This window comes from Sordaria macrospora, chromosome 1 (assembly GCF_033870435.1).
Source record: "Sordaria macrospora chromosome 1, complete sequence".
In the NCBI taxonomy this organism is placed as follows: domain Eukaryota; kingdom Fungi; phylum Ascomycota; class Sordariomycetes; order Sordariales; family Sordariaceae; genus Sordaria; species Sordaria macrospora.
Window position 1 is genome coordinate 4,726,280 of NC_089371.1, and position 15,595 is coordinate 4,741,874.

Below are 15,595 nucleotides of genomic sequence, written 5' to 3' on the forward strand. Positions count from 1 at the left end.
ATGGCGTATTTTAATATAAAACTTTTATACTACTTTATTAAAGCTTATATAGTACAATTAAAACCCTTATCTTTAACAAATCCTTTAGTTTCGGAAGATATAAACGTATTAGTATTAATATCAAAACCTTTTCAATTCCTAGTATTTAATCTACGAAAAGAAAAGATTTCTTTAAATATTTTAATATAGCAATTAATTTATTACAATCCGCTAATGTCAATAAAAAAAAGATTGGTGGCAATAATTTTGACGTTAATAAAATACTAATAAAAATAGGAGATTTGAGCCTATTAATACTAAAAAGTTCGCTACTATTAAAAAGTAAATTATTTGTCACAGGTTGGCATTGGCTATATAGTATGCATTCCGAGTTCTGTCTTGCAAGCAGAACATCATCCTATCTTTTGTAAGTTTAGCCGTCTGGGCATATGCATCCCAGCCTGTTATAGATTGATATAGGACTTCCTGCAATTGACTATAGTAAGTATCTTAACAGCTCCGTCAAAATAGGGCAGGCGCTTAAGTTATAATAATCATTATATAATATACCTATATAAGATAGTGTTGACGTCAACTCCTCGTTGACGGACTCTCTTCTTACATATTAAGATATTTATTATTAAATAAATTAATCAAAATAATTATTTACGCTACGCTATTCTCATGCATCTCCAGTTTATATAGGTGCCCAAATAAGATTTTAACTATAATACTGATATAGAAAATATTATTAATCTACTGTAATTTACACTAAAAAGAAACAATGGCGGCGAAGTTAACGTTATTCCCAGATTATCATCATGTCAAATATCGTTATTTGCAGACTTGACTATATACAGCTAGCAGCGTATTATTATTGTAGAGCAGCAAAAGAGTAGACGCCAGCCTATCATTCAGGTAGGCCGATTTTCCGTGCAGTCCTAAAAAGTGGTTCCCTTGCTGTTTTGAGGTGTGATGAAGTCAGAAGTGACCAAAGCGAGCCAGGATTACCAAGATGGACCATCATGGATCATGTCGACGGGGATGTGCACAACGACAGCCGATGCGATCCGCATTCCCCGTCAACCTACAGCGGGTCCACCCACCTGGTTTGACTGCCCTGAGGTTGTTTCTGTTTCGAGCCCAGCCCGGGCAACGCCCAGGTGAGCTTGGTGGGGCTGTAAAATACCTGTCAGCTCGTACAGAATACATATTACGGGATATACATACCTTGATTACCGTACGGGATCATGACCCCTACGTAATTGCAGATATTCGACAAATGTGATATGGCAGTGGCTGACAGACACCAACAAGTCTAGATATCTCCGAAAGAAATATATCCCGGCATCATCCCAGCATTGTAATCCGTCTTTGGACAAGTGGTGACACACATCACAGTTGCGCCTGCATTCGCTGAAGCCCACAACGGCAAGGAAGGTGCAGGGTTGCAGACCGAGTCCTGCGAGCAGCCCGGGCGTGTCCAGCTCGCGCAGCCAATAGGCAAGGACGAGCGACTTCGTCTCATAACTTTCTACGACGTTACTGACTGACTAAACATCATGTAGGCAAGTACTTCCCTCAACCTAGGCATGTAACTTCCACTTCTGTTGTCTACCTACGGCATGCCGACACGATTGGGCCTCCATCGGGGACGGAGAGAACCTAAAGAAATTCAAAGAAGCGCTCCTTCCAAGTGTGAATCAACAAACCATGCTTCCATAAGGTATGGACAGATATCAATCAAGCCAATGCCTGTCTGCAGACTCATTCATCGCCCTGGTCCTTGCTTCCACTCTTAGCGAAAGAGCCAAAATCCAGCTTTCTGGCCTCTTCCTGGCAAAGGGAGCTTTGTTGCTCCTGACCCATGCCTTACCCATCCCAAAGTCCCAGCCAACATATCATCACGCACAAAGCCCCAACCAGATGCCTCCTTTGGCCGAGAGGGGGTAAAAACTTGCCGGGATGTGTCAGGACCTGGACAGGACAACAAAAACGCCACACCGTCCCATCACTTTTCCTCGATCACTCTTGATGCGCCTCATCTCTCTCTAAAACACACGAGGGTTTCCGCCCAACGACCGCCGGTCCTGCTTCTGCCTCTGGCGGCCTGCGAGTGTGATGTGGGCTGCGTGGTTTCCCTGCGTCCGTCTCTTTCTGGTATCGGCCAGCCCCCAACCCCAATAAATATCCGTCCCTCAAGCCATCGCATCGAAACAGCCTCCTCAATTTTCTCCTTCCGCTCACTTGCAGATGAGGCGACCTGCAAACTTGGAACCAACTAGTCGACGAACTGCAATGGCACACGACAGCAGATGGACCGCGACCCGTTCGTTGGGTCACTTGCCAACCAGCATAGGCCTGAGTATCATCACCACCACCACCAGCGTCCATCTAGAGTCTAGGCCATGACTCGAGGTTGCCAGTTTGGCTCAAAAAGCTGACTGACATAGTAGTATTGGTCCTCGTAATCTTCTCTCGCCAACACTCGTTCCCAATTTGATTCTGTTCCAGAAAAAGAAAACATAGGTTAGCCACCAACTCACATCTGCCATGTGTCGTTTGTTTGATGTTTGGAACAAGGTGTGTAGGTATGTGTGCAGCATCGTCAGGTTGCAACTTACTTTGCTCAGCTACTGACTGCCGGGTCTCGCGCACGAATCGCATGGCGTCGTCGTCAAGCTCAGCCAGACTTTGGAGATCTGGATCTTTGCATTCTGCAGAAAATGGGTAGATCGCCCGGTTGCAATAGTGGAAGTAGGCGAGAAGCGTATTCGCTCCTGTCAATGACCCGCTTGTCAGTTATGCATTGCATGGCCACATGGCACAATATCCATGAACATAGATCGTGGAAATTTGGGCAAGTAAGGCAAGCAACTCACCAATGTTGTACTCTCTGACGCTGTCTTCCCTGGCAAACCGTCTCCCCATGTTGTGCTTTTTGGCGTAATCTGCGTCATGTCTGGTAATGAGGGCGATGTTGTGTAACAGGATAAACGTCACCAGATACGTGGTAAGCCATGTTCTCTGCTTCTTCTCCTGGGTCATCTTCTGGAGCTCCTCGAGCGTGTCTCGGCGAAGCTGGGGTTGGACCTGATGGATCAGAATGGAATCAATCTGCGCTCCCATGACAGGAGGCAGTGGGATCTTTCCACACAAAGGGCTGTCCGGGTCATTGATGATATCCCGCGGCATGCCCAGCCTCTCCTCCCCGACGATTTCGAATGACTTGGTCGTCAGCCTCACGGACATCCAGAGATCGAGCGTGCTCTTGATCAGCCTCCGTTCGGTTTCGTGCGTGGATGGGTCCTGCATAACCTTAAGCGCAAGAAAGTATGTACGTTGGAGAAGCTTCTGCTTGCGAAGCAGGTAAGTGCAGCAGCTTCCCAGTGCCCGCTTGATGTACTCGTCGAACGAGCTCTTGGCGGATTCCATGTCGACAATGGCAAAGGCCGGGACTCTGGCTTTCTTGACCTCGCCATTCTTGGAAACCCACTTCCTGTAGAGGCTGTCCCCAGGCTGCGGTTCGAACTGACGGACCTGAAGCTCGATCCATTTACCGGTATATCCTTCTGTGACTCTGATTGTCCTCACTTCCGAAGAGACCCAGTTTCCAATGTCGTCTACCACGCTGTCTTTCCAGCGCTCGGTCCATTTATGGTCCTTCACCTGCCCAGGCTTGAATAGCTTGACGTCCATGATCTTCCAGCGTAGACAGTTCAGCCGGTAGATCTTGGTGGTGTTGGCCGCAATCTTCTTGCATCCCAAACAGGGTCCTTTCTCATCTTCAGGATCGAGGTTGCACTACGTAAAGCAAGGACCTGTGTCAGCATGGGGTGGACCAATTACTCAAAAGAAACAGAGAACGCAACTAACCCGAATTCGCTGCATTCGGCACCTGATACAGCTTCCGATCTTCCTAGTGTGAGCTGTTTGTTCACGCTGGTCGTGGTTCTTGAAGGGGCCACGTCTGGCCGAGATGGTTCTTGGATGGGGAAACATGTCAAACGCTGTTGATCGCTGCTGCATTTCGTATCTCATCGCATCGTTCTTCACGCCAAAAGCTTGCTCGCCCATATAACCTTGATGTATACCCGGAATACTCCCACTCCGGCCATACACTGAAGTGTCTAGTTCTGCTGGATAGCTGTTTGACATGAGCGACGTAACTGTGGGACTCATAAGATGCGGCTGGGGCACTCGAGCCCCAGCACCTGCAACTGCTGCGCGAGAGCTGTCAGGTGAACCATCGTAGTTGGCGATTGGTGAAGTGGTGGGATAAATCATCTCCTCTCTGGTCGCCAAAGGCTGTGCTCCTGTTAGTGGAGTGGGTTGGAGTGGCGGATAATTGGCCAAAAAGGGATCCCCAATCGCCGGCCCACCACCACCTGCGAACAGTGATACCGGCTCTGATGCCACAGATGTCGAGCTCATGGAGACGGTGGTGGTAGGCTGAAAGGATGCCACGCCATCAACCATAGCTGGCCTGAGACCGCCATACTCATGCTGTGTGGTGGATGGGAGGGGTGAGTATTCTGGAGCCACGGTCAGTCTTCTCGGTGGTATACTGTCTAGTCCCTGCCAGCACCTGCCAACATACCTGAAGGGCCGACAAAGCTCGAGAATGGCTGGCACAGGTAATCCTGGAGGCAGCTTGCTAATGGCCCGCTACTCCAACCTGACGAGAAACAGCCAGGCTCAGCAGCAGCAGCAAAGACAGCGAAAGGCTTGCGGGACTCATTGTTGGGATCATGATTCGATCGCCCGCTGGGTGGCGGTTTCTCCTGACTTTCCTCATGTCCAGATAGATCGTCCGTATACGGTGTTGACATGGCGAGTGGTGGCGGATCGAGACGTGGCCGCTTGTGAGAGTGGGACTGCAGCTTGGTGAGTTCCAGAAGAGTGCCAACTGGGACCTCGAGGCTTGGTGCGGCTTTCTCGAGCAACAGTTGCTGTTGTTCTGGACGATGCAAGTTCAACAGGTCATAAAGAGATACTGTGATAGTCACCTCGATGTTGGGGGCCTGCCTAAGTATATACTGATTTAAATTGTTGTTGACCGGCAGGTGCTGCTGCTGCTGCTGCTGCGGCAAGGGTGGGGTCTGCTCAAAACATCCAGCGGCGGGCGAGGATCGATGAGGATGAGGAGGGAAGTCCTGGAGCACTGGCTCGGCAGGCGATTGCTCAGGGCAGTAAGCCCGGCGCTTCCTTAAATTAGGGTTCTATACAAGCATCATCAATTCACCGCACATCGGAAGAACAAAAAGGGCAGCTGAGAGAATGGGGCGCGCACAAAGAGGAGATGCGTCAGGACCGGTGAGGCAGGCCATGACAAGCATGGGGAATCGGGGAGGAGGACTGGATGTAGGGGTATGGGGTTGGATGACCCGGGAGAAGGAAAGGGTGTGGAGGTGTATGTAATGTATGTATGTACGGTATGTGTGTGCGAATGTGATGGGGGAGTGTAAGTTGAATGGGAAGAAAACACTCGACGGTCTAGCTAGCAGGCCACAGAAGAGGATCAGACATGGAGATCTTCATTCTGGGGCCTGCCATGCAGCCTGCCGCGAGCCGAGAAGGAAGAAACTGGGTCTCTCTTACCATGGTGGATGAATGAGACTGTGGAGGTATGTCTGACAGAACGAGAGACACGGGCAAACGAGGATTTTGGGTGGGTGTACTTTGTCGAAAGGTACCGCCGGGTATACCGTATTAGGTAAGGTAGGGTAGTAGGGTGAAATAGAAGCACGGTGGAAACAAATGACATCCAGCACTATAGGCCCCCCCGGTACCGCAGCGTAGAATCCAAGCAGGCAAGGAGAAAGGCCGTTTCAGTACCAAGGTGCACCTCGGGGACCTTAGGGAGTGAAATGAGGTTGCGGAGACCGGGCGTCCTCACAGGAGCGCCATCGCCCCGGAGAGAGCAGGCCGTAACGATGAATCAATGGAGAGCTGCAGACGAGCGTGACCAAGAAGAGCGAAGGATGCAGCTGCGGGTGTCAGAACCGGTAAACCGTTGAAAGGGAAAATGAGGGAGGGGTGAGAGGAGAGTGGAAGGCAGATGGTGAGGAGTGGAGGTGCCGGTGAGGAACCGGGAGGGTAAAGCAACCTTGAAGCGAGCTGTCTGTGGACGGTAGCACAGGTTGCTCGCTCGAGTACCGCCAACCCAACGCCCTTCTTCCCCGGCTCTCTTTGGCCTAACACCACGAAGCCAGGTGCTGCCGCAAATAGGCCAATGCCTGTAGAGCTCAGACAGACAGACGGAGGCGAGTGGTCAAGCCTGTGAGCCGACGACACCCAGACAAGGGGAAACGTCCAGCAGACAGACACAGGTTTCGGCAGCAAAGATCTGCAGCCAAAATCGAGCCGAACTGCTGTCCAGTTCCAGTAGTGGTTCGAGCGGCGATGAAGGCGGAGGCAAAGTCCCGAAGTGAGCAGACGGGGTAAATTAGTGACCCCGCAGGCAGGTTGACCGATGACGATAGTAGATGAAGATGATGTCCGCGGTGGCCGTGAGGTGAATCGGCCGGTGAAGGCGCTATGCTGTGGTGTTCCAACCCAGAAACGGCTTGGCGGCAGGACGGTGAGGCACGAACAGGAACGCCAGAGAGGAGGAGTCGCCAACTGAGTTTCGGGTATTACCTCTGCTGTGTCGGGTAGCAGACAGCAGGTAGTGGTAGATGGGAGGAAAGGTACTTGGGCGAAACTTTTTTGGCGCCCAGGGCGGCTTGTCTCACGGGCGCAGACCGAGCTGGATCCCCAGGCTTAATGGCAATGTCGTCCGGTGGAGAACCAAGAGTCGGCGGCGGGGGGTTTTCCAGGTTGAATGGACGCCTTTGTCTCGTAGTGGCAGCGAGGGATGAAATCGGTGAAGGTTTGTAGGAGATGAAGGGGAGAAGAGATATTCACCGGTCGTGGGGAAGACGCGAGCTGACCACGTTTTTCTGGCGCTCGGCAGAACCAGCCTGCTTCCCGACACGACCTACGGTACGGGATAGGTAAGATCGGTGGGACAGCTTACATAGATGACCCCGGGCTGGGGCCTATCTACAGTAAAAAGAGAGATTAGTCGGTAGATGGGACTGGAAGGAAAGGGAAACCGGAGTCGAGCGAGCGGAATAAGGCCCTCCATGGAAGGCAAGCCGGTGCCCATGTTCCAGGTTGCGCAAAGGCCGTTGGACGTTGCAAAGAGCAAGGTCTGTATGGGGTAAGGCACCATGGGCACCGACAGTCCGACGCTACCCCTAGGTAGCAACGCGCCCAGGGTCCTGGACTTGACGATGTGGCTCTCAAGACACTTTGTCCCCCATCCATCCAGTTCATCTCACCACTCGCTCCAACAGAAGTCCGCCCCTCCTCTAGCCTCCTGCGCATCTGTCGCACAAAGTAGGATCGTCTCCCCGTTCCAGGACAACCATTTTCCGAGGACTGTCTCTGGTGGCTAAGGCGTTCGGGTCTCGGTCTCGCACTCTTTTCCGGGCTCCAAAATCCCACAAGGGCCAGAGGCTGAGAGATATATAAGAGGCGCTATATGCCTCATGTTTGCAACGTCCATCTGACGGGGCACAAAAGAAACCCCAGCATGTGGTTTAGGTACCCGATCGCAAAAAGAGCCTCGAGATGACTTTTTTTTTTTACGATCAACAGGTGTGTCATGGCACCCCTGGACGGCCAAGGGTGGTTGCTGGGGGTCACCTCAGCGCTAGCTTCCTGCAGGAAACAGGATGTCTTGCACCAGAATCTCTCAGGAATGTTCTCTTCCAGGCCTTCTAGCCAGGGTGCCAGGTCCTCAGCGGGCCAAGACTGAGGATTCAGCAACGTGCAGTCTAGTCTCTAGAATCTTTCTGTGCGTCCGAGCATCACGCCAGGCTATCGGACATGTTCCAGCTTTTGTCAACGAGGAGGAGGAGATGATGACGCTTGAGAAGGAGATTGTCACATTCCTCCCGAGAGATCTTTGAGGTGACATGGCCGACAATGCTTGAACAGCTGACTGACCACTTGAAAATCGGTTAGGAATAGCATCCTCGATCTGTCATTCGTCACCATATTACATGAGTCGCATCGCATCACCTGGATAACCAGTCGTCGTCGCCCAAATACCTGAACACCGGCAGGCAACCCCGTATCGCCGAGATATAATATGTCGTGCTTACTATAGGACAAGGTTGTCAAGCGCGAGACCGTCGGCATGGATAAAAAAAAAAAAAAGGCTGGGGAGCCACGAGCCTGTCGATTCCGAGCCTTTTGCACACACGCAATGCGACTCCTCACCATTATCGCCTGTGAAGTTGTCGGCTCTGGAACGATAGATATCTGGCTGCTATCATCACCACTTCACCGAGTGAGGGATACGGGCAAACGGCACGCTGGCTCGGAGTTGGCGATGGGATGAAAGTCATATCAGTCCAACATGCCACATTCGCTTGCTGTCACCAATTGATCTGTCATCGAAGGGGAGAAATGTAGACTTATCGGATGACTGAATGCAGGGGCAGGAGATGAATTTGCTGACTTTACTCCTGGCGACCGTGGCGCACGGACGGTCGATCATATCCGAACACTTGCCGATGATCTAGTGTACTACACCTGTGTATGTCGTTCGCATTGGTGACGGGACTCAGGAAAGTCCCCTTTTAATAAAGTCAATGGCAGAAATGCTCAGTACTAGGAACCTTGATGGCCGAGCCCAGTAAGGCTTTGCTCAATTTCCAAATGTACCCGCGTCTGGTGGAGTCGAGACAGCCAAAATCCATATTTTGCCGGCTTCCAACCTCAAGTCGCCTACGGGCAAACCGTGGGAGTGGGACAAAGTGCATGGTTGCCTGCCCAGAAGACTGTCGGATGCGGGGCACAATGCGGGGAGAAAACGGGGCAGGCACGCAGTATCCGACATGGACTCACGTGGCAGGCCGGACCCCCCGACCCCGACCACTCTTGGGGTCCAAAAAGAGTGGGAGGCATTAAGGTACCTTATTCATCCTCACTTTCTTCAAACCGCCAGAACCGCCAGAACCACAGCGCTTCCAACAATGGGAACAATTGACCCGTTCGCACTGGTCGATCAGCACAAAGTTGCGCAAAGTGCGCTTGCGAGATGAAAGTGCTCGTCTTCGTTGAACCGGCTTGTCGGGTTTCCTACCGAGTCCCCAGTCTTTACACGATTCGATATCAAACATATTGAACAGCCTACGTATTTCAACAACCTAGCCTTGCGACCGGCCGGGACAACATTCCCTCCGCTTCTCGGCCCTTCTTTCTGACAAATAATTGCAACGATGTCTATCGTACGACCACATCGCAGTTTCCGTGACCCAACATACCGTTCGTTGTCTGCGACGGTTAGGGGTCTGGACTATTATCGGATCGAGGAATGAAGTCATCACAGACAAGGCACACCTGCAGTCCTCTTCGCTAACGCATCTCATTCTGTTTTCGTCTCTTCCAAGGTCCGTCCGTTCGACGTGTTGGCCTGTTGTTCTCACCCCAGTGCTTAGACTCGTTTCACCAGCTTTCGGTCTGTCTTGGTTGATCTTACCGTCAGACCGGTTTGAGCTTGAAGGAGAGTGGGAGCTCGTATGGTGACATGGGTCAATGTTGTTCTGTGGTGTCCATTAACTCTATCTCGATGAACCGTTGACAGCTACACATCTGGCACCTCGATATGTGACAGGTCGATTCTCACCATCCAAGGAAGTGATATCACGGATCAAGTCTCGTGATACGCTCTGCCACTGCATGTGAGAGCAGGCTGGATGGCATTGGCCAGTTGTCATGGTGGTTTCCGTCGATTCCAGACACATCAGTGGACGTCCGCTTGAACGGTGCGGCGCAGATCCTCACGGAATTGAGCCGGCGGAGATAAACGTTCAAGAACCAAAATAAGGGACATATTACGTAAGACGGAGTTTACACATATCATCTTTAATAACCAACTGAGCCAAGTGTTGCCAAAGCAGAGATTTACGACCGCTGCAATACCACCAAGCTCCCGGTCCCACGTGTTCGTCAGGGCGGACCAGAGCCTCTAGCTGAAAACACTTCCATGCACGAGGAGCAACTACTGTTTGAGTAAGTCGAGTGTACGTAGAGCTCGGTCTCAGCTACACTTGACTCAACTTCATGGGATGTGAAAGACCACCACCGGACAATGACAACAAATGCGGTGCGTTTCTGCCACCCGATAGACATCGTTTGAAACGCGGGCTGCAAACCAATCACTTTTAGGACAACACTCGAAAGGATTTTCGATCTGCTCCTGCAGTGAAGCCTGGCCATGAGTTTCAGAGATGCTGCTCAAGTTCGAAATATGAGCTTTTGTCATTGGACAACACTCATGTCGTTCTTGCGTCTCCGACCTGAAGGCCGTATTTTCGTTGACGACAATGGACTGCTTTGATGCTCAAAATCATGTACATGAATTTGCCAGGTGAGATTTATTTGTTTTCAAAACACAAACAGGGACTGCGACTGAGCGAGATCAGGTGGCCCGGGGAGAAACATTCTAACGGCTTCAGCGCAAGATAGGACAAGGCTTGGTGAAGTCGAGGCTACTCAGCATGCTCTTCAAAACCAATTGTGAACCTCTCGTCTCAGCAAGCCCTATAACTTCCACGCCCTCTGAAAACAGACGCGGGATAGCATCAACGGATGCCAGGCTCAAGCGAACCACTTCGACCGGGACATCCCCCTTTTATCGACCCAAACAAGAACGCTACTTGTCCCTAAAGAATGTGCCACCCACGAAGTGTGTCCCAAACCATGTTGCTACAATGTGGGAAGTGTCAATTACTTCATGTACGCTGCAATCCGAGAGGTACAATGTTTAGGCCTGCGGATATGAGCATTAACCCACATTTAGGAATAACCGCGGCACGCTCGCTAACCCAGTCGATCGCTCTTATTGAACAAGCTATGACACTCTGGCTCTTCAGATCGCTTCATGGGGCGAACCTCAGAAAGTGACAGACCTCGAGTTTGGCAATCGGTTTGTGCCAAGCACTCATCTTGGTGTTTACTACTCAAGTAGCCAAGTGCCACATTGCTTTGTTGTTTTAGTACGATTGCCCATTGCACGTCATCACTAGGTGAGCCGAAAATCCGTCGAGGTCAGCCGATGGAGACAAATAGCCGCAACGACACGGCATCAGAAGGTCAGCTTGATCCTCAAGCAAGCTGTCAATATGGCGGCCAGCAACACGATTAGGGGCAACTGTGCTGTCCTCTTTGTCCGTTCTGGGATAATCCTGCATGGTTTCTACCGTCGCAAACACTCGGTGAGATTCCGGGCGGGTCGAGAACTTGCCACGAGTCTCTCCGACGGTCCACATCTCATACCCGGCTGCGCAGCGCAGCTAGCTATTGACGGATATGAGCATAAGCTCGATGCTGAGAATAACAGCAACTAGCGAAGCCGGGTCTCTCATTATACCGTGCTGGACTGAGTTCCAGAGGAGGCATGTTTTCGTGTTGCAGTATTTATACCTTACGACTCCGGGTCGTTGAGAGTTAGATCTCCGTCAATCGGGCCGGCTTCGCTACAACTCCGACTTGAACGAGTGAATCCCGGCCGCACCTTCCCTCTGACAGCCAGAGCGGACCCCATCTGACGCCTACGACTGCTCAAACGATACAGGCAGGCAAGAGCTTTCCTTCGTTTCCCAGCCAGACGTTCTTTCTCTCTTTCCCGCTCCTGAGAGACGACAACGTGTTTCGCGCTTTCTTTTGCGGGTCTGAGGCTGCAAAATATTTTTTTTCTGTTTGGATGCCATCATCTTCTGCCGGTGACACACTACCAAGCTGTCCTCTTTTCTCTCAAAACAAAAACGGAAGACTAAAAGTAAAGGCTAACTAGCGGAAATCAGTCCCCTTTTCCAGCAACTTTGTGTCGTCGTTCTTTTTGCCGATTGGCGTTGAGCCACTTCTGCATTGACAACCGTGGCTGTCCATCCATCGAGGCTACCCTACCACTTTCTCGCCTCTTGTGCGCAGTCAAGTCCAAAGTGGCCGCGATCAACCACCTGTAGTTCGGCAGGCAGCTCCAGTTCTTGGCGAAGAGCACATTGAGGCTCGTTTTCATTGCCGGAAAACCCCCCATGGTCAGTGTCTCTATCAGGTGCTTCGTCAGCGTTCGAGCTGCTAACATAAGATCTAAATGATAGCGTCCACGGCCATCATATCTTGAGCAGTGTTTGGTCTACTATTCCATCGGCAAGACATCCTCGGGTCTCGCCTAGACACGATGAAGCTCACTTCATCCTCTATCCACACTGTTATCCACCCAACGGCCGCTTTTTCGGCGAACGTTCCAAAGCCCTCCGGGTCTCCTTCCGCCGAGCCGGAATCTCAATCCTGGCTCCATTCCCAACTGAACCCCAAAAACCGAATCGACAGTCTTGAACCACCAGAAAACCCCCTCTGGAGAATCGATGGGTGTACCGGCCAAGGAACGCAGTTTTTTGCCTTGCCTCTGTTCTTAGGGGACCATGTCCCGCCCCTTCGATTCGACGTATTCCTCTCCCAGGAAGCGGGAAGCTGCCAACAGATACGGGACCTGCTCGACCTGGATGCCGCTTTCCATACCAAGGATGCTGTTCGGGTGCAGAGGCTTGGCATCTCTCGCCATATTCTGCGGACACTGCAGGCGTGGACCCAGTCAAGTCAGCAGGGCGACAGCAAGCATAGCTTGGCTGAGATGTACAGGAACTTGCCCTTTGGATCCCGCATCATCTTCGAGAATCTGGAGTTCGACATCCGTAACATAAAGATCACCATTGCCCAAACATTCCATCTCGAAGGGCAGTTGCTCGGGCTTTCCAAACTCAGCGCTCAACTCGGTCTGCCTCAGGATAGTCTCCCAGAGCCGATAGACATCTTCAAGGTTCGCATTTTGGGTCAACTTACCGAGAGCGTGTGTCTTGTTTGCATGGACGATGATGATAAGGTGAAGGTCATTGCCACAGATGCCGCCAACGGAACGGAGGCAAAGAAAGAGGAGCTCTGGATCCTGAAGGCCTTGACCAGCGGCACCAAATACCTGTACACCGAGCTTCGTAACCTGCTGCAGATGCCACCTCATCCGCACATTATTTCACATCCAGCACGTCTTGTGACGAAGCAGTGCCAGTTTGGAGGAAAGAACGCAGTCGTCGGGTTCATGATACCGTATCATTCTGCCGGAGGGCTCAGAGACACCCTGCCACTCCTTCGCATCCACGGACAGCTTGCGCTCAAGGACCAACTCAAGTGGGCTATCCAGTTGGCCCAGGCTCTGGTGCATATCAGCGACCAGGGTCAGATGTATTATCCTGATCTTCGTCTTGACAACATCCTCCTCTCTCAGGCCGGGGACATCGTCATGGTAGACTTCGAACAACGCGGACTGTGGTGCGAGTTTGGTGCGCCCGAGGTAAACGCCCTGGAGTATGTGCGCATCCTAGCCAGCAACACCTTGCTCGAAGACAACGACCCGGACCTCTCCATACCCGAGGAGATCACAGAAAAATTCACTGTTTTGCTCACGCGGGAGCTACCAGACTGGGAGGCTCTAGAAATCTGCGAGAACTACAACCAACGACCAGAAGGTTACACCAGCTTCAACATCGCGTGGCTATGTCTCTCCAAAGCGGAACAAGAGGCTGCGGTGGTCTACATGCTCGGACGAGTCCTCTGGTGCATATTTGAAGGCCAGAGCGGCCCGGACAAAGCCGCTTTTTGGCAGTCGTATGCTCGGGAGCCGGACTTGCAGTTTCCTGAGATGAGATATACGCCTGTCGAGCTAAGAGGCTTGGTGGACGAGTGCACGAGGGGTCGGAGGGATGTTTTGTCGAGCCTGGTTACGCGTCAGGGGAGTAGACTAGTCTTGTTGCGCGAGAAAGACACTCAGGAGTCTGCTACTGATGGTGAGGAGAAAAAAGAAGAGCGAATTCTTCAAGTCGCAAGAGATTGGTGGACCACAGAGGTGAAAGCTGCGGAAGACTTCTTGCAGATGAGATACGAGATGAGGGAGCGTGGTGAGTGGAATGAGAACTACTTCAGTAGACCGAGTCTGAGGGATGTCATCAGCCGCTTGGAAGATTTTCAGAGACGGAGTTTGTCATGAGTAGACAGTTTGGTCGAAGAAATTTTCGATTTTTTTCTGATCTACTTTGGGGATTTGTTTCAAATGATGTAGTTTTTCATCTTGTCTCTACTCTTATATAGTCAGTTTGGTTCTCAACTATCTCTATGTCCATACACAATTGTTTTGCTATGAGCATTCGCACATGAGTAAGCACTTGTTTGAACAGGAACTGTCTGCAGATGAATCAGCATATGTATAGATGCTATGCACTTCTTGTGAAAGTGAATATTCACCTTCGAGAGAGCCTCTTCACCTTAGTCAGAGTCTGGTCGAGAAACGACAAGACGATTCCTCTCTGTGTAATTTTGTTTTACGTTTTTACTATCCCTCCCACTTATGAACTGTACCTAGATACATAACTCATCAAGCCTCATCTCAATGGCGCCTAATTTTGCTTTGCAGCATACATCCTTTTCAATGCTGTAGTTGAGTGTCTACCTTTGAACTGTTCTACTTCTCTTTTTCTGCCGAATATTCAACGTACTTTCTCCTGCATAGGTAGTAGTATCTTCTTCTTCCCAATTCCTCACTGACCTTCCTTATCGAGCTGAGTCTCCACCTCGGCCCAGGACCATCACATACACATGTGCATTTCAGGCTTGAGGTATGCTGTTGGCGAAACGTCACACACAGTTTTGTTGCCACTGACAGGTGCGATCTTTCGATCTCGCAATCTGGATCGGTCTCTTTCTATTTCATGTGCCCTGGGTGTCTGGGTGCCTGTGTGCCTGGCCACGTCTGATCTGGTCTGCGCATAGCAAAGCAAGCATTCAAACAAAGGAGGGAGAAAAAGGGAGAGTACACGGAAAATGCTGAAGAACAAAAAAGGCTTGTGATTGTCAGATGCCACGGCCCGCTGTTGATGGGAAGCCGAGTACCTATATATATGCAAAGAAACGAAAAGGGTCGGTTGTAATGAGATTGTGATGCTTGGCTACTTAGTTAGAGATATTTATGCAGGTCGGCACACGTTGGGTGCTAGACTGAGGGGAAAAAACGGCAAGTTCATCTTGGCATCATGGTGGTGGTGTGTGTAGTGAAAGCGGCTGGAACGAAGTTTTGCTTGTGAGAAAACGTTTCCATCTTCCATCTGAAGATGTTTTCAATGCTTTTGCCACAGAAACGTTAGATGTATATATGTATATGTAGGCAGCGCCTTGTGTATGCCATGTAATTCTTCCTGAGTATCATGTCCCTGCTCAGGAATGGTGTGGTCAGAGTCTTTGAGGGAGTCCTTAAAATTGCTCCCTGTGTTCTTGGCGGTACACCAAAAGACCAAGTGAATTATCCCGTAATATCGGACAGGTAAAGAGCGGCTTTGAGCAAAAGTGAATCCATCGTTTTTTGATCTCTTCACAACTTCCTAGACTGTGTTCTGCGGACAAAGCCCTGATCCCTACACAAGAACCCTTCTCCTGTACCCCAGATTTCTTTATCGCGATGTGCGCGCAAAAAGTGGCGTACGATATCCACCGAGCCCCGGATCATCATCCG

General features: G+C 50.8%; 2 protein-coding genes across 2 annotated transcripts; one reads left to right on the forward strand and one right to left on the reverse strand.

Annotated features, from left to right (window-relative positions):
- Positions 1 to 1,316: 1,316 nt before the first annotated feature.
- Positions 1,317 to 6,239, reverse strand: SMAC4_02969 (uncharacterized protein). Its single transcript, XM_003348427.2, has 6 exons — positions 5,581 to 6,239; positions 4,580 to 5,201; positions 3,856 to 4,514; positions 2,862 to 3,783; positions 2,604 to 2,759; positions 1,317 to 2,484 (listed from the first exon to the last, which is right to left on the reverse strand). Exons 1-6 carry the CDS (start codon positions 5,581 to 5,583, stop codon positions 2,381 to 2,383), a joined length of 2,466 nt encoding a protein of 821 aa, XP_003348475.1. The 5' UTR covers positions 5,584 to 6,239; the 3' UTR covers positions 1,317 to 2,380.
- A 4,160-nt stretch (positions 6,240 to 10,399) lies between these two features.
- Positions 10,400 to 14,217, forward strand: SMAC4_02970 (uncharacterized protein). The gene is made up of 3 exons (XM_003348428.3): positions 10,400 to 10,776; positions 10,841 to 12,077; positions 12,141 to 14,217. The coding sequence occupies exon 3, from the start codon at positions 12,221 to 12,223 to the stop codon at positions 14,078 to 14,080; it is 1,860 nt and encodes a 619-aa protein (XP_003348476.2). The 5' UTR covers positions 10,400 to 10,776; positions 10,841 to 12,077; positions 12,141 to 12,220; the 3' UTR covers positions 14,081 to 14,217.
- Positions 14,218 to 15,595: the final 1,378 nt, after the last annotated feature.

Bases quoted from the DNA above. Each gene is read 5' to 3' on its own strand.
- SMAC4_02970 (XM_003348428.3), top strand. From the start codon at position 12,221: ATGAAGCTCACTTCATCCTCTATCCACACTGTTATCCACCCAACGGCC.
- SMAC4_02969 (XM_003348427.2), bottom strand. The intron at 3,784-3,855 runs GTTAGTTGCGTT...TGCTTTACGTAG, and splicing joins GCCGAATGCAGCGAATTCGG to TGCAACCTCGATCCTGAAGA. The intron at 2,485-2,603 runs GTAAGTTGCAAC...TTTCTGGAACAG, and splicing joins GCAGTCAGTAGCTGAGCAAA to AATCAAATTGGGAACGAGTG.